General features: G+C 37.6%; 3 protein-coding genes across 5 annotated transcripts; all 3 read left to right on the top strand.

Moving 5' to 3' along the window:
- LOC18588539 (probable glycosyltransferase At3g07620) lies at positions 121-4,001 on the top strand. 2 transcript variants are annotated; one of them, XM_018127743.1, is made up of 5 exons: positions 121-361; positions 1,180-1,627; positions 1,715-1,845; positions 1,930-2,278; positions 2,819-4,001. In XM_018127743.1, exons 2-5 carry the CDS (start codon positions 1,229-1,231, stop codon positions 3,482-3,484), a joined length of 1,545 nt encoding a protein of 514 aa, XP_017983232.1. In that variant the 5' UTR covers positions 121-361; positions 1,180-1,228; the 3' UTR covers positions 3,485-4,001. The 2 variants fall into 2 exon arrangements, with proteins under 2 accessions (XP_017983232.1, XP_007013074.2); XM_007013012.2 differs by having other exon boundaries at positions 788-1,627.
- On the top strand, positions 4,923-9,311 carry LOC18588538 (probable glycosyltransferase At5g25310). The gene is made up of 4 exons (XM_007013011.2): positions 4,923-6,308; positions 6,397-6,527; positions 7,386-7,734; positions 8,097-9,311. The coding sequence occupies exons 1-4, from the start codon at positions 5,247-5,249 to the stop codon at positions 8,763-8,765; spliced, it is 2,211 nt and encodes a 736-aa protein (XP_007013073.2). The 5' UTR covers positions 4,923-5,246; the 3' UTR covers positions 8,766-9,311.
- On the top strand, positions 9,910-14,509 carry LOC18588537. Of its 2 annotated transcripts, XM_007013010.2 has the most exons (11): positions 9,910-10,146; positions 10,257-10,312; positions 10,840-10,930; positions 11,058-11,190; positions 11,336-11,603; positions 12,081-12,185; positions 12,373-12,501; positions 12,586-12,635; positions 12,744-12,841; positions 13,037-13,321; positions 13,689-14,509. In XM_007013010.2, exons 3-11 carry the CDS (start codon positions 10,883-10,885, stop codon positions 14,208-14,210), a joined length of 1,638 nt encoding a protein of 545 aa, XP_007013072.2. In that variant the 5' UTR covers positions 9,910-10,146; positions 10,257-10,312; positions 10,840-10,882; the 3' UTR covers positions 14,211-14,509. The 2 variants fall into 2 exon arrangements, with proteins under 2 accessions (XP_007013072.2, XP_017982073.1); XM_018126584.1 differs by lacking the exons at positions 9,910-10,146; positions 10,257-10,312 and adding an exon at positions 10,739-10,757.

The raw sequence follows: 14,758 nt of genomic DNA, 5'->3' as shown, positions 1-14,758 counted from the left end.
GATGTCGTATTGCCAGATTATCCCCTTTTGTTTTTTCTTTTACCGCTTTGGTTGAAAAACTGAAAATATCTTGTTTGTATGGGGAAATGGCCTCCTTTTATAATGGCTTAATTGTAATATTTGGAGATAATAAGGGTAAATAATTACTGTTGATCCAAGAAACTGCTCAGTAAGAAGTTCCCACTTCCCAGTAGTAAGCTCAAGCCTGACCGACAGTGGAAGAAGATTGAGTGCTTGGCCAGTTCACGATGGAGAATTTGTTAGGGTACTTTCCCTGTCACATAAAAGTCGAATCTTTTTGAAGCACTTTCTTTTTCTTCTGATTTCATGGAACAGTCAGAAATAGTGGTACATTTTCTGGGTCAGTATTCTTCTGATCTTACAATTCTTGCAATTTTACCCAGATGAATAGATGATAGATCATCATCAAGAATGAGCTCTGTCTTTTCTCTTCCAAAAAAAGAAAAGAAAAGAAAACTTTTCGCTGTTTAATCTTTGCTTGATTCAACTTTATTGTTTCTTGGTTGCTTGCCTTTTCTTCTTTGTTTCTTGCTTTTATAATCTACTAGTTTGTAGCGTAATGTAGTAAATTCCATTGGCCACGCAGGCAAGATTGCACTTTTTTGCTAATCCACATTAATAATTGCAATGGTTCATAGAGTTGCAAATGTTGAACTGCGGCTTCTTGCCTATGAATAGAAGTATCTAACTGAAGCTCTGTTTTTATTTGCTAGATTGAGTGCTAGATGTATATTGTGATCGTTTAACATGTGGCTATGTGATATAGGGTTTCAAGGTTCTAATTTTTGTATCTAAGGTAATTCATGGAACTTTGATATTGACTGCCATGGAAATCTTTGCTCTAACTCGGAGGCTCTTTCACGCTGACATCAGAAAACTGCTAGTGATCATTGGGTTGGCAGTTTCTATCATAATTGTTTTTCAGTGTTTTGGACTTCCCTATGGGAAAAGATTTTCGTCATCACCTGCTAATAAGGGGTCAATAGGTAGGCTGGTTGGCAATGCCACCATTTTAAATAATTTGAACTTGGGTAAACTCTATGTTGATAATGTGGTGGCAAACAATGCTAATGGCTCTGGTTCCAAGGAAGAAGTTAGGTACAGGAACAAAACACCAGAAGCAAATGTTGATTCTGATGTGGCATCCAATGTTGACAGATACCTTGATGATTCTTTTCATAAATTCAAGGATCAAAATTCCGATGATATGACATCAAAGCAGAGGATAACCCAGGGTAAGAATTTGATGAATGGATATGTTACTAGTACAGATGATAGTTCTACTCAAGTGAATGCTGCAGAAATTCAGCATGATCACCTAGGGATGGTGGAAAAGACAAAAAACAGTGAGAAGATTACCAACGATCCAAAAGCCACCACTGGCTATGGTATTGTGCCATTTGTATCAGCTGTAGTTGCTACTAAAGGCCTACGAAACTTGGATCCTAATTCAGCAACTTCTGGCTCATTCTTTGGTGCCAACTTATCTTCAGTGAGCAATGGCAAAAAATCTATGGAAACCCGACATAGGAAATCTAAGCAGCCCATATCAGTATCCCAGATGAATGATTTATTGCTTCAGAGTATTGATTCTTCTCATTCTTCGGTAAGAATCTCACCCCCAAGGTCTCAATTAAGCAACGGGACTCAGTTAAGATTATGGATTTTTCACTTATATCTTTGTTGGTAATAGAGACCAAGAAGGTATTCAGCACGTGATCGTGAACTTCTATCAGCAAAACAAGATATTGAGAATGCTCATATTTCAAGAAAGACTCCAGCACTTTATGCATCTGTTTACCGGAATAGTTCCAAGTTTAAAAAGTGAGTGTTTGACTAATCTCTCGCAACATGTTCATGTTTAAGCTAAGTACTTAAGTGTTATGGCTTTATGCAAATCATTTGCAGGAGTTATGAGATGATGGAACAAATACTCAAAGTTTACATATATAAAGAAGGTTTAAAGCCCATATTTCATCAGCCAATGCTGAGGGGAATTTATGCCTCAGAAGGATGGTTTATGAAACTCATAGAAGGAAACAAAAAGTTTGTTGTGAGAGATCCCAGAAGAGCTCACTTGTTTTACTTACCCTTTAGTTCAAATATGCTTAGGACAGCACTATATGGACAAGACTTTCAACATTTCCAGGACCTACAGAAATATCTTGGGGATTATGTTGAGTTGATTGCAGGAAAATATAGCTTCTGGAACAGGACTGGAGGTGCAGATCATTTCTTTGTTGCTTGTCATGATTGGGTATGCCATCTCTGCATCATCTGCTTAAAAATAGTGCTATAATCATTGAAGTAGGAACCTGATATACACCATTGCTTTTGGAGTTTTGGGATTCTTTTTGTGTGTGTGCATGTGGTGTGTATGGCAATCAGAAGTAGTTGAGGGCTTATGCTTGTATGTTGTTTAAAAACCATCTAGACGTAGTTTAGACAAGGGCCTCATTTTGAGGACCATAAGCCACAAGAATTGTCTCAATATTAATTTGCAAGCCATAAGGTGTCCTATCCAATTCATGAAATACAACATACTTATTTGCTAGTCGAATTTTATAAATATTAGTGATGATACTTGGTTACTAGTTCAGGACTGTCTAATTCCAAAATGATAAAGCTGTAACTATCTTTTAAATTCCCTTTCCTTCTTCCAGCAAAGTGAAGTACTCGAATTAATCCAAACCTTTAAGATTCTGTTGTTAGTGTTATTATTATTATTATTATTTTTATTTCTTTGGCCAAATTCAAATTAGTAGATTAACAATTGATGTGAAATATGGAACTTCAGGCACTCAAATTGACAAAGCACCTGAGAAGTTGTCTTAGAGTTCTTTGCAATGCCAATGCTGCTAAAGACTTCAAAATAGGAAAGGATACCACTCTCCCAGTTACATACATACGTTTTGCAGAGGCTCCGTTGGAAAATCTTGGAGGAAAGCCTCCTTCAGAGAGAAACTTTCTGGCCTTCTTTGCAGGGGGGATGCATGGTTATCTCCGACCAATCCTACTGCAGTACTGGCAGAATAAAGAACCTGACATGAAAATCTTTGGACCAATGCCTCGTGATATTGAAGGTAAAAGAACTTACAGAGAGCACATGAAAAGTAGCAAGTATTGCATATGTGCCAGGGGTTATGAAGTTCATACGCCAAGAGTGGTTGAGGCCATTTACTATGAATGTGTGCCAGTTATCATATCAGATAACTATGTGCCACCTTTCTTTGAGGTGTTGAACTGGGAGGCCTTTGCAGTTTTTGTTCAAGAGAAAGATATCCCTAATTTGAGAAATATTTTGCTCTCTATCCCTGAGGAGAAGTACTTGGAGATGCACTCTAGAGCGAAGCTGGTGCAGCCGCATTTCCTTTGGCACAAAAAGCCTGTTAAGTATGACTTGTTTCATATGATCCTTCACTCGGTCTGGTACAATAGAGTTCTTCACATAAAAACTAGATGAAGGTTTTTATTCTTGAAGTTCTTGGAACTGGGAAAGAAAGGAGGCATAATCCACGGGTGGATTGCTGATGATTTATGCACTGATTTAGGGAGACTGAGAAGTCCAAGTTTGCTGATACAAATTATTCATCAGTGTATATGAAATGAAACTGACTGATATTGTTAAAGGTTCTGTGAACAATTCGAGAACAAGTTGTCATCTGGCCTATGAAGCTGTCACTGATGGTGCAATAAGGCAATAGCTCTACAGTCATATGTTAAGCTTGTTTCCATGCGCCCTCTGACTGAAGCCAAAGCACTCAATGCAGTAGTTGCTACCATTCACCGGTTGTGAGCTTATACTCTTTGAACGGTCTAGCTTGGTCCTCAATTTTCTAGGCTGTACATATGATAGATCCTATTGTAATGAATTCTTAACCTAACTGATCATTCTTTTACGTGGGTGTATGGTAACTATTTAATGTGAATGTATGACTCGAGCAAGGGAATTTAAATGCCTTCATTGCCTTTTTTTCATAGATTTTAGATGAGTTTTATGTTAATGAAGTTGGCATATTTCTTTTGCTTACACAGCCTGACACATGGTGCAGTTCAGTTAAAATGTCCTTTTCTTATCCTGCAAGATGGATGGGTGTACTAAGGTGGAAAGAGAATTTAGTGATTCAACTATAACTTTTGTAACATGAAAATTGGTTTGCCTTTAATTTAAGCAATAAAAGAAGGCTGCTTAGTAATATAAGTAGGAATGAATTAGTGCTGGAGGGTGTTTATCCACTAAGTAAAAGAGTTAACTAGCAAAGTTAATAATAGAACGAAATAATAAATAAATTCATTAAAAAGAAACAAGAAAAGACTTAAAAATGATTAGAACAAAAAGAATGAAGCAACAAAGACAACAATCAAAAGCAAAAAAGGAAACTAAAGAAATTAAAAGGGATTAGAAGCAAGTCCAATCCTTTGAAAGACAAGCAATATTTTTTAAGTGAAAAGAGAGTGTTTAAGCTTTCCTGCCATCATCACACCGGGAAAAAGAATTACATTGCCTCTCTGCTTACGCTCCATTTACTCAGCTTTGAACGACCGTACTCAAATTCAGAGCCAGAACTACGTCGTTTCTTTCCTCTGCTTAAGCCGGTAGCCTGTAAACTGCAAACTTGACCTTCACCATCCACTTGTTGAAGCTTAGAATCAATAAAAAGTAAAAACTAAAAAAAGTCACGGGATTAATGGCAGATTGACACTGTATAGACCCTTTAAATTAACTGAAGAAACCAAAAATATAAAAAAATAAATAAATTACCGTCTTAACAGTAATAATGCAATTAAGAATGAATTCTTTCCTTCTCTATTTTAAACAAAGGAATCCACCGTTTATGAATTGATAAAAAAAAAAAAAAAACCCACCATTTTATTCCTTTCTTTAAAGAAATATTGGTCATAATTAATTTTCCAGGGCCACAGCCAAAAAGTAAAAATAGTAATACCGTATACTCTTTACCAATTTCGCGACTCTTTGAGTTTGCTCTGTTTTCATTTTCATTTGTTTTCGGTCTTCCAACAGTCAAGCCTCAAGCAATTTTTTCCACCGGCAAGACACCGAGGTTTGCGTTTTTCATTTAATCCTAAATTTAGTGTGTTAGTGAACTAATCAATGCTTGTTTTTCAAGTGTATACTAAGATGTTGAATCAAAAATCAAGGTTGTTTTGTAAAGATGTCAGTTTAGCATTTCTGGGTGTTAGTTTGTGAGAGGCTTGTTTTGGGTATGGAGTTAGTTAATGGATTTAAAAAGCTGTTTCATAGTGAAAATAAAAGATGGGTTCTTTTAGTTGGAGTAGTTGCTATTACTCATTTATTGTTTCAGTCCTTTTTGCTTCCATATGGGAATGCTCTTAGGTCTTTGTTGCCTGGTGATGAGGGTTCAATAGCGAATGATAAAGATGTGATTTTTGGAATACTATCTTCTGTGAATTCTGCAATGGTTCGTAATCCTCTTACCATCAATGCATCTGATACGAGTACTAGAAATGTAGTCATTAATGGGGTGCTGAAAGATGGTAATAGTTCTAATGTTGGTGGAAGCGCTGGAAATGGTGGTGGATTAATGGGGGATCGCAGGGAAATGGAGAATGGTTTTGCGTCTGAGGGAATGGAGTCCGATGGTAGAATTAAAATTGCTATAGATAGAAATATCGATGATGATTATGCATCTGAGAATGCTGAAGATCTAAATGAGATTTCTGTGTTGGATGATATCATTCGAGATCAAGATAACTCTCCTCTGGAGGAGGTTGTAGAACCTGGACAGTTGGTTTCAGCTGACAAACTTCTGGAGAATGATGCAAGTCAGACACCAAAAGAATTTGGACATGTAAATACTAGTTCACAAACTCCTACCTTGGCATCACCTGTAGTTTCTTCATTGGCAATGGAGTCCACCGACGAAGCTGGACATGGCTTTACTCTAGAGACGGTTGTGAAACACGCCCAGGAAGTCTCAACAAGCAAACTGTTGGAGACTAGGACAAGTCAGTCGCCTAAAGAACTTGGGCATGTAAATATTGCTTCACCATCTCCTACCTTGGCGTCACCTGTAGTGTCTTCATTGGTTAACAAGACCTATTTGAGAAACTCCACTAAAAATGCTGATTCCCTTGGTTTTTCAACATCCCTGCTAAGTGATCATCTGACATCAAAAAATAATTCTGCAATGATTGCTAAACCAGGGAGAAAAAAGGTGAGATGTGAAATGCCACCAAAATCAGTGACCACAATAGAGGAGATGAACCGCATATTAGTGTGGCACCGTAGGTCATCACGTGCAATGGTAATCTGTATTTTCATGAATGAATAAATATTTCCCTTACTGCTTTATGTACTGAATGTAAATTAAACTTTTTCTTATTTGATTGTAGAGGCCACGAAGGTCTTCTGTACGTGACCAAGAAACCTTTGCCGCAAGATCACAGATAGAGAGTGCTCCTGTCATAGTGAATGATCAAGAACTTTATGCTCCTCTTTTTAGAAATGTTTCCATGTTTAAAAGGTACGTCCACTTTACGTATAGCTCTGGATGTTGACCTCCATTTGTAGATTTGTGCTAAACTGGTTCTTTCCTATGATGACTTTGCTCCGAACTTCATTACCTACCCTTGACATTATGCATAACATCCAGTCTATTTCTCTTTTTGGTCACATCAGACACCAATGTGACACTTAATAAGATAAGGCCTCAAGCAAGTCCCTCTTAGGTTAACTTAAACAGCAATTATATTCTGGGAGCAGGAAGTTTCTGCCTATGTATTTTCTGCGGAAAACCTGCCAACCAAATTTTGATGCAGCTTATGATTTTCTTGTCGTTGAGTTTGAACATGAACATGATGTGGCTGTTGAATTTACTTTCTCTTAGCTTTATTCTATTGAATCAGTGCTGCAGCTTAGGCATGTTGTACCAACTTGACCAGTGGTACTTTGCAACAAGATTAGACTTATGCCAAGGCATAGAATTAGTAAATTGGATAATATGTCATATCCATCTGGGACTAATAAAACCACCCTTGTTCGTATTTGGTTGTGATATAATCAGGGTGTCTTTTATTCGTGTTCTAATTAAAGACATGCTTGTGAGTCTGAGACTAGCATGACACATGGTGCAAATTAATCTAAAAATCAGTGTATACTTATTGTAAGATAGAAGACCAAAAAATAAATGGGAAAGCAAAATGTATCATCCCAGAACTTCTTCTGATTTACTATTGTTGTTACACTGCAGATCTAATTCTCTCAATGCATCTATCTTTGTCTCTACATGTGCCTTCCAGCAGATTGTCCATTAAATATAACTGCCTGAGGCACTTTCGGAAACTCTTGTGATATCAAACTAACACTTGCTTGCACTTTGCAGGAGCTATGAACTCATGGAACGCACACTCAAAGTTTATGTCTATAAGAATGGAAAGAAACCTATCTTTCATCTACCGATACTTAAGGGATTATATGCCTCAGAAGGATGGTTTATGAAACTGATGCAAGGGAATAAGCGTTTTGTTGTAAAGGACCCTCGAAGGGCTCATCTGTTTTATATGCCATTTAGTTCTCGGATGTTAGAGTACACCCTTTATGTACGAAATTCTCATAATCGAACAAACCTGCGCCAATTTTTGAAGGATTACACAGAAAATATTGCAGCAAAGTATCCTTACTTTAACAGAACTGGTGGAGCAGATCATTTCCTTGTTGCTTGCCATGATTGGGTATGTTCTTCAAGTACCATTTCATTTTATTACTTTTATCCTATGGATTCCATGGAGCATATTATTGTGCTTGTAATTAGATTCAATTTTGAAGCAAGTTGTTAATTAACCAACACCGACTTACTTCAACAAATCTTTTGTTATTGAATACCACATCATTTTAGCAAGGTTGCTTTAGTTATTTTGGTGTGCATATGGCATAGACATGGCAATCTTTTTATTAAGATGACCATGGCACCACTATGTAATGTAGTGTCTCTGTTGGTTTTTGGTTTCACCTCCTTTAATTATTTTATTCTAGACAATTTATGTGTATGCATATTCTTGGATGTCATTGAAATGTGATAACTGGATTCTTATAGGCTCCGTATGAAACAAGGCACCACATGGAACACTGCATTAAAGCTCTCTGCAATGCTGATGTCACTGTAGGCTTCAAAATTGGGAGGGATGTTTCTCTGCCAGAAACATATGTCCGGTCTGCAAGAAATCCTCTTAGAGATCTCGGAGGAAAACCACCTTCACAGAGGCACATTCTTGCCTTCTATGCTGGAAATATGCATGGGTATCTGCGTCCAATCTTACTAAAATATTGGAAAGACAAAGACGATGACATGAAGATCTTTGGTCCGATGCCTCCTGGTGTTTCAAGCAAAATGAATTATATCCAGTACATGAAGAGCAGCAAATACTGTATCTGCCCCAAAGGTTATGAGGTCAACAGCCCAAGGGTAGTAGAAGCCATCTTTTATGAGTGTGTTCCTGTTATTATCTCTGACAATTTTGTGCCACCATTTTTCGAAGTTCTGGATTGGGGTGCTTTCTCAATAATACTTGCGGAGAAAAACATTCCCAACCTGAAAGACATACTCCTCTCAATACCAAAAGAGAGGTATCTTGCTTTGCAACTTGGTGTCAGAAAGGTTCAACGGCATTTTCTCTGGCATGCTAGGCCTGAAAAGTATGATCTCTTCCACATGACGCTACATTCAATTTGGTATAACAGAGTCTACCAGATAAAACTCAGGTAGGAATTTTAATGGGCGTTTAAATTGTTAAGTAATGCAACAACTTAGCAGAGAGTGGAGATGCGAATATAAACACTAGGCCCTGAAATAGAAAATGGGCTGCATCTGCCTCTGCCTCCGCTTCCTAATACATTCTGTCAAAGCTGTATAGAGCTTCTGTTTGAATGTGAGAAATAAGATGAGGAGGTACTTGTAATTGAAATCTGAGTACATAGATCATTAGTAAAATGTACATCTATTGTTGTATCATTTGTTATTGTAAAAGAAGAATAAAATGCTACGTTTTTCTTGGATATATATGGAACTAATGACATTTTTCCAAATAGGCAGTATCTGCAGGAGCTATCGTGGCTGTGAAGCCCATCATTCCTTCTGATTCTTACTTATGTAATCCTATTTCTTTAATTCAGATTGTGGTGCTTAGTGGCTTCATGCTTTCCATCTCAAGTGTACAAGTGTTTACCTGCTGGCTTATTGAGTCAGAATCCTGTGTCGTATTCTTATGTTGTAGCTTCAACAGTTAAAGGTTTGCCTGATTTCATTCATCCACTGGACGTTTTCATTGTCAGTAAGACAGGTTGCTGAACTTTGAGTAATTTTGTCTGCGGAACAGCTGCATATTTGATCTTTTGTGAAAGGGGGAAAGTTAATCATCCACGTGTCACTGCTGTTTTTAATCAATACCCTGAAATATCTGAAAGTGATTGATTGAACTGACATTGAGATGATCAATCATGGACCTGGCCCATTCCCAACCAAACAGGCATACAGCTCAGTTTTCTAGCACGAAACTTAACCAAAACACTTGAAAACAATCATGATGTAACAAACAAGACTGTGTCTTTCAATTTTCCTAGAGAGCTTTCTCGGTGGCATTTCTCCACGCTTACGCAAAGACTTTGTTCCCAGAACGCCACGTGTGCAAGTACTCAATCAAGACCTATCCACTGCAACTGTGGGCTCCCACATCCCAGACTTTGCTTACTTCTTGGACACCCAACCACAAATCACCCCGCGTGTACCACTTAAACTCCTCAGATTCCGGTTTTTACAGTTATTGTCGGTTAAATTTAAGAAACCTTTTAACAAACCAAATCCAAGTATCTTTCTTTCATCTTCTTCTTTTTTTATGCAAAACAGAAAATTATCAAATTTGAATATTTTGTGAAGTGGGGCCAGAGCAAAACTTAGTAGAAAAACCAACCAGATGACGTTACTGCTCCATTCAATCTCCATGACATTCTTCATTCGGTTGTTACCATTCCCAATATATACAAAGTCATTCACTTTATTTCTTTTAAGAAATAAAGAAAAAGAAAAGAAATTCTTGCACTAACTTTTGCAGTGCTCTTTGCTTGAACATCTGGCTTTCTTGGAAATGGGGGTATGTAGATTTTTATCTTGTTTCCTTTCCTTTTGTCCTCTATAAATTTGGACTTGCAAAATTTTCAGTTTCACATAAATTTTCTGTTTCTTGGGTTTTGGTTTTTGCAGAACTGAGCCTCTCTTCTTCACTGAGCCTCTCTTCTTCATTGTTGGACATCCACTTTGTAAGTCAGTCTTGAGGTTTAGGTGTTTGAAACTTTGAATCAATCTGATCGGTTTGCTGTATACGAATTGTGATGTTATTTGTGATCTGTTTAATGTGTTTTTTCCTATCCATTTTTCATTGTTGACTGAGGGAATGTAAGTGTTTGTAGTTGAATGTGGGATTGATTTGTCTTAAATTTCCAATGAATCACTGAATTATAATGGAAAGCATTGGACAGTTCCCTTAACTCAGATAAGGATTCTAACTCATTTTAGAGTCAGTTTCGGTTCTTTTCTCCTCAATACTGACCCCAAAAGGGGAACAATAAGTACTAAAAGAAGCTGCTGACAAAACATAATTTCTTGGAGGGCAACTGGATGGAAGTCATAAGTATAATGCCATTCCTTCCAGAATTGTAATGGAAAGTTTTCTATTGAATTATTTTTCTTTCTTGGATGCATAGAGTAAGTCTTTTTCAATCTTTTCCTAGCTTCCTAAGAGATCCTTGTTGTGCTCTGAAATGAGGTTCATCTTATTCTGTGGCAGGGGTTGTTCGGGAGTTTAAGCCATTTCAAAGCTGGAAGATTTAATGGGAGATTTACATACCAGTGAAGGAATGAACGAAACCCCCTTATCTGTAAGTACTGATTAAGCAAATTCGGACTAAATATTTCCTTGAGGTACATCAGAATGTTTTCTTCCATTGCATCTTTAACCTTTAATTTGATTAGAAGCTTGATTAGAAGCTTAAATTTTGTCATCAGGTCTATCATGGTGTTGCGAGTAATATATGTCATCCTCTGGATTTTCTTGTATTTCCCTCATTAATGGATGACATTTTCACCCGTCTTTTAACATGGACTGCTTATATGAATCGCAGATTCATCAATTTCGTAGGTGAGTTCTTCACATTGGGTTGCAAATGCACATGCTCTTGTGCATGGTATAATGAGCCAGCTTTTGTAGCTTATGGGAGTTCCATTGTTACCTGTATTTTTTCACAACATAACAGCTATGTTTACATATTAAGATGTTTCTGCAGAAAATCTCGTTCTCCAAGATGTCTACAGATGCTCAGAAGATTCAGTCGCCATTACTTCTGGACAGAATCCAAGATCTTCAAGCCAGAGCATTTGTAAATCTGCTCGAGAAGGATGCTCATCATCTTCTACATCTTGCACAGAAAACTCTTACTCTGCAATCTGTGGAAAAAGATCCTCAGAACTGAGGGAAGAACTCCTTGCAAATACAGATTCTCGAAATACAATAACCTATCACAGTAAGCGAGGAGCCCCTTTCATTTTTCAAGGGTAATAATTTTCTTCCCCTTAGCTTATTCATGACAGTGAACTATAACAACTCACCAATATGTGTAAACTAAAGTCATGTCAATCCATTCTATTTTCTGACTACAGAATTCTTTAATAGGATTTCTTTTGTTCTTCAAGTGTGATCAGTATGATAGTATAAGATATGGGAGCAAACTTGAAAATACAGAAGGAGCCTACTAATTGTGCTGTGATGAATATCTGAATACAATGATTGATTCTTCCATAATTCTCTCACACTTCATGTTTGAGTATGCTACTACCCCATTAATATAACAGCAGTTTAGAAATGCTGTGGGAATGTCGGAATGTCATTTGCGGATGTATACAAAGTTACCCTGAATGTTTGCTATCGGAATTACTAATATGGCTGCAACGAGTACTGTTCACAGTTATGCATTTCTATTAGATTTTTGTTTATTTGTCTACCTTACTTGCAGTTGCTTCTATTGGTTGTAGGTTGATGTTCCCATTGTTTGGTATACGGCTTGCTTGGAGTTTGGCTCTGGCCTCGTGGAGATGTGCTCTCTACCATCTGAGAAGCACTCAAGCACAAGTCTATAGGTAAAAGAAGTTGGTTTTTAACTTAGTAAACTGGTGGATTCATGTTCCAAACAAAAGAGTCCATGGGTGGTGTCTTTCTTTCTTTTTTCAAGGGTTTCATTACTTTTCAATTATTTCCATATTCTTATTCTCGTCATTTCTAGGTTTTCATCTTTCATAACATAAGTAGTCAATTTGTCATCTTCAGCATTAAATCCCGGATGCAGAGAACGTTGCGTGGTTCTTCTGATGATATTGGATGGTTGCAACGCAATCCTGGAATGGCCCCTGTAGAGAATGGTACAGCAAGATTCCTGGAACTGCTTCAAGCCATAAGGTACCAAACAAATTGAATTTCATTTGCTCTTGGTAATCAATCAGAGGTTATTTGGTGCTAGTTGATTTGAGATTTTGCATTCAGGAATGGAGAACACACATTGCCCAATTCATTTGTATATTTACTAGTGCCAGGTATGAGAATATTCTGTTGTGATAGCTATCTAGTTTTGTTCCTCATTATCAATTTGAGATTTACTATAGCCTTCCCTTCATTATAATGTACATTTCTAATTTTGTCAGGCCTTTTTAGCAATCATGGCCCCTTATATTTTGTGGCGACTAAGAGATTCTTTTCAAAAATGGGTCTAGCATGCCATATAGCAAAAATTCCGAGCGAGGTAATTAAGAGTTGCTTGGTAAATTTATCTAGACCTTAGGCATAAGAAACTCTAATTGTCCTATTATTGCATAGTTAAGCAGTTTGGCATGGCAAATTTTATTTTTTCTTTCCAATTCATATTTGTATATCTTCTCAGTTTTCCTTCCTACAATATCATGTTTTTATTCGAGCTCTTATTACTTCTTATACAAAGGCATCAGTGGAGCAAAATGCATGGGAACTGAAGCGATACATTGAGGAGCTTTACTGGGGATCTGGAAAACGTGTGATGCTGCTTGGGCACAGCAAGGGCGGAGTTGATTCTGCTGCTGCATTATCCATTTATTGGTCTGAGCTGGAAGGCAAAGTGGCAGGACTGGCACTGGTCCAGAGCCCATATGGTGGCACCCCCTTAGCTTCTGATATTCTTCGTGAAGGCCAGATAGCTGACAAAGAAACTCGTAGGGTCATGGAGCTTTTGATATGCAAGATGATTAAGGTAGTCCTTCCCTCTGCCCACGAATAAATGCCCAAGGTAGTCCTTAACACATGGATATGATGATTCAAGAAGAAAGATAAGCATAATCTTATATTATTCTAGAAACCTAGAGGCATACATTAAGATTGATAGAATGAAATTCACACTTCAGAGTCAAACATGAGGTTTTGGTATAATGTTTTGTACCAGGTTATTATTCACTAAAAGGCTTGCGTATATGCATGTATTCACATCTATATTTATTTGTCATTTTTATAAAATTTAAATTTGATGTAAAGATTTTCATTGAATATTCTCAAGGTTGAATTATTTCAAAGTGCACTGCAATTGTAGGTGTGGGCATAAATGTTTGAAATATATCTTGCAGGGTGACATACGAGCACTGGAAGATCTTACATATGAAAAGAGAAAAGAATTCATCATGAAGCATAAGCTACCTGAGGGCGTCCCTCTTATCTCTTTCCACTCAGAAGCTAGGGTGGCTCCTGGTTTCCTTGCTACAATGGCACACATAGCTCATGCAGAGCTTCCCTGGCTTCCCCTTCCTAAGTTTGGGAGTGCAGAGTTTGACAGTGTTGGTCGACTGGGACACCAGGTACCCATAGTAATTCCAATTTCTGCTGCCATGGCTGCATGTGCACTTCACCTGCTGCTCAGATATGGGGAGAAGAGCGATGGCCTAGTGACATGCCGTGATGCTGAAGTTCCAGGTTCCGTTGTAGTCAGACCAGACCAGAAGCTTGACCATGCTTGGATGGTTTACTCTTCATGGAAGAAGAATCCTAATGAGCCTGACGCTTGTGAAATGTGTGAGGCTCTTTTGACTCTACTCGTAGAGCTTGGGGAGAGGAAGCAAGAAGAAATGGAGAAGTTTGGAAGTAGTTCATAGTACAGAACAAAGTTTTTCCTATCACTGAAGTTTACTAATTCTTTGGCTCGGCACTTCCTAATGTTTTGGGAACATCAGAAGCAATTGTAATGGCAGAAAAAAAAAAGCGTCATTTTTTTTTTCTTTTTTGAGAGCTCAAGTATTTGCCGAGTTGGTGATGCTATTGCTAACAAGTGGTAGTAATGGTATGTGTTTTGCCCAATGAGTTCCCTTAGAAGTGGGATAAAATATTGTATGTAGTAAGGATTGTGTTCATTTTCTTTTTTTATATACTGCATAAAGCAGTGGGATTACTAGCATCCTTCTTTCCCAAAATCATCTAGCAAGCAGGAACCAGCTATGCCGCATAATGAGTTGGCTTTAGCATGAATAAAGCAGGCTATAAATAACCGGCATACAAGGCTAAGCTATGAATATAAGATTTAAAACATCATAAATCATCAAAACAGAGTGACAAATCACCACCATGCTGAAAACACGGATTCTCTGACCACCCCTTATTTTGCTAAAGAATCCTGTGATAAAATGAATTTGCTGCGGATGACTGC

This window comes from Theobroma cacao, chromosome 9 (assembly GCF_000208745.1).
Source record: "Theobroma cacao cultivar B97-61/B2 chromosome 9, Criollo_cocoa_genome_V2, whole genome shotgun sequence".
Taxonomy (NCBI): Eukaryota; Viridiplantae; Streptophyta; class Magnoliopsida; order Malvales; family Malvaceae; genus Theobroma; species Theobroma cacao.
This window is presented reverse-complemented; position numbering and strand designations above follow the sequence as displayed.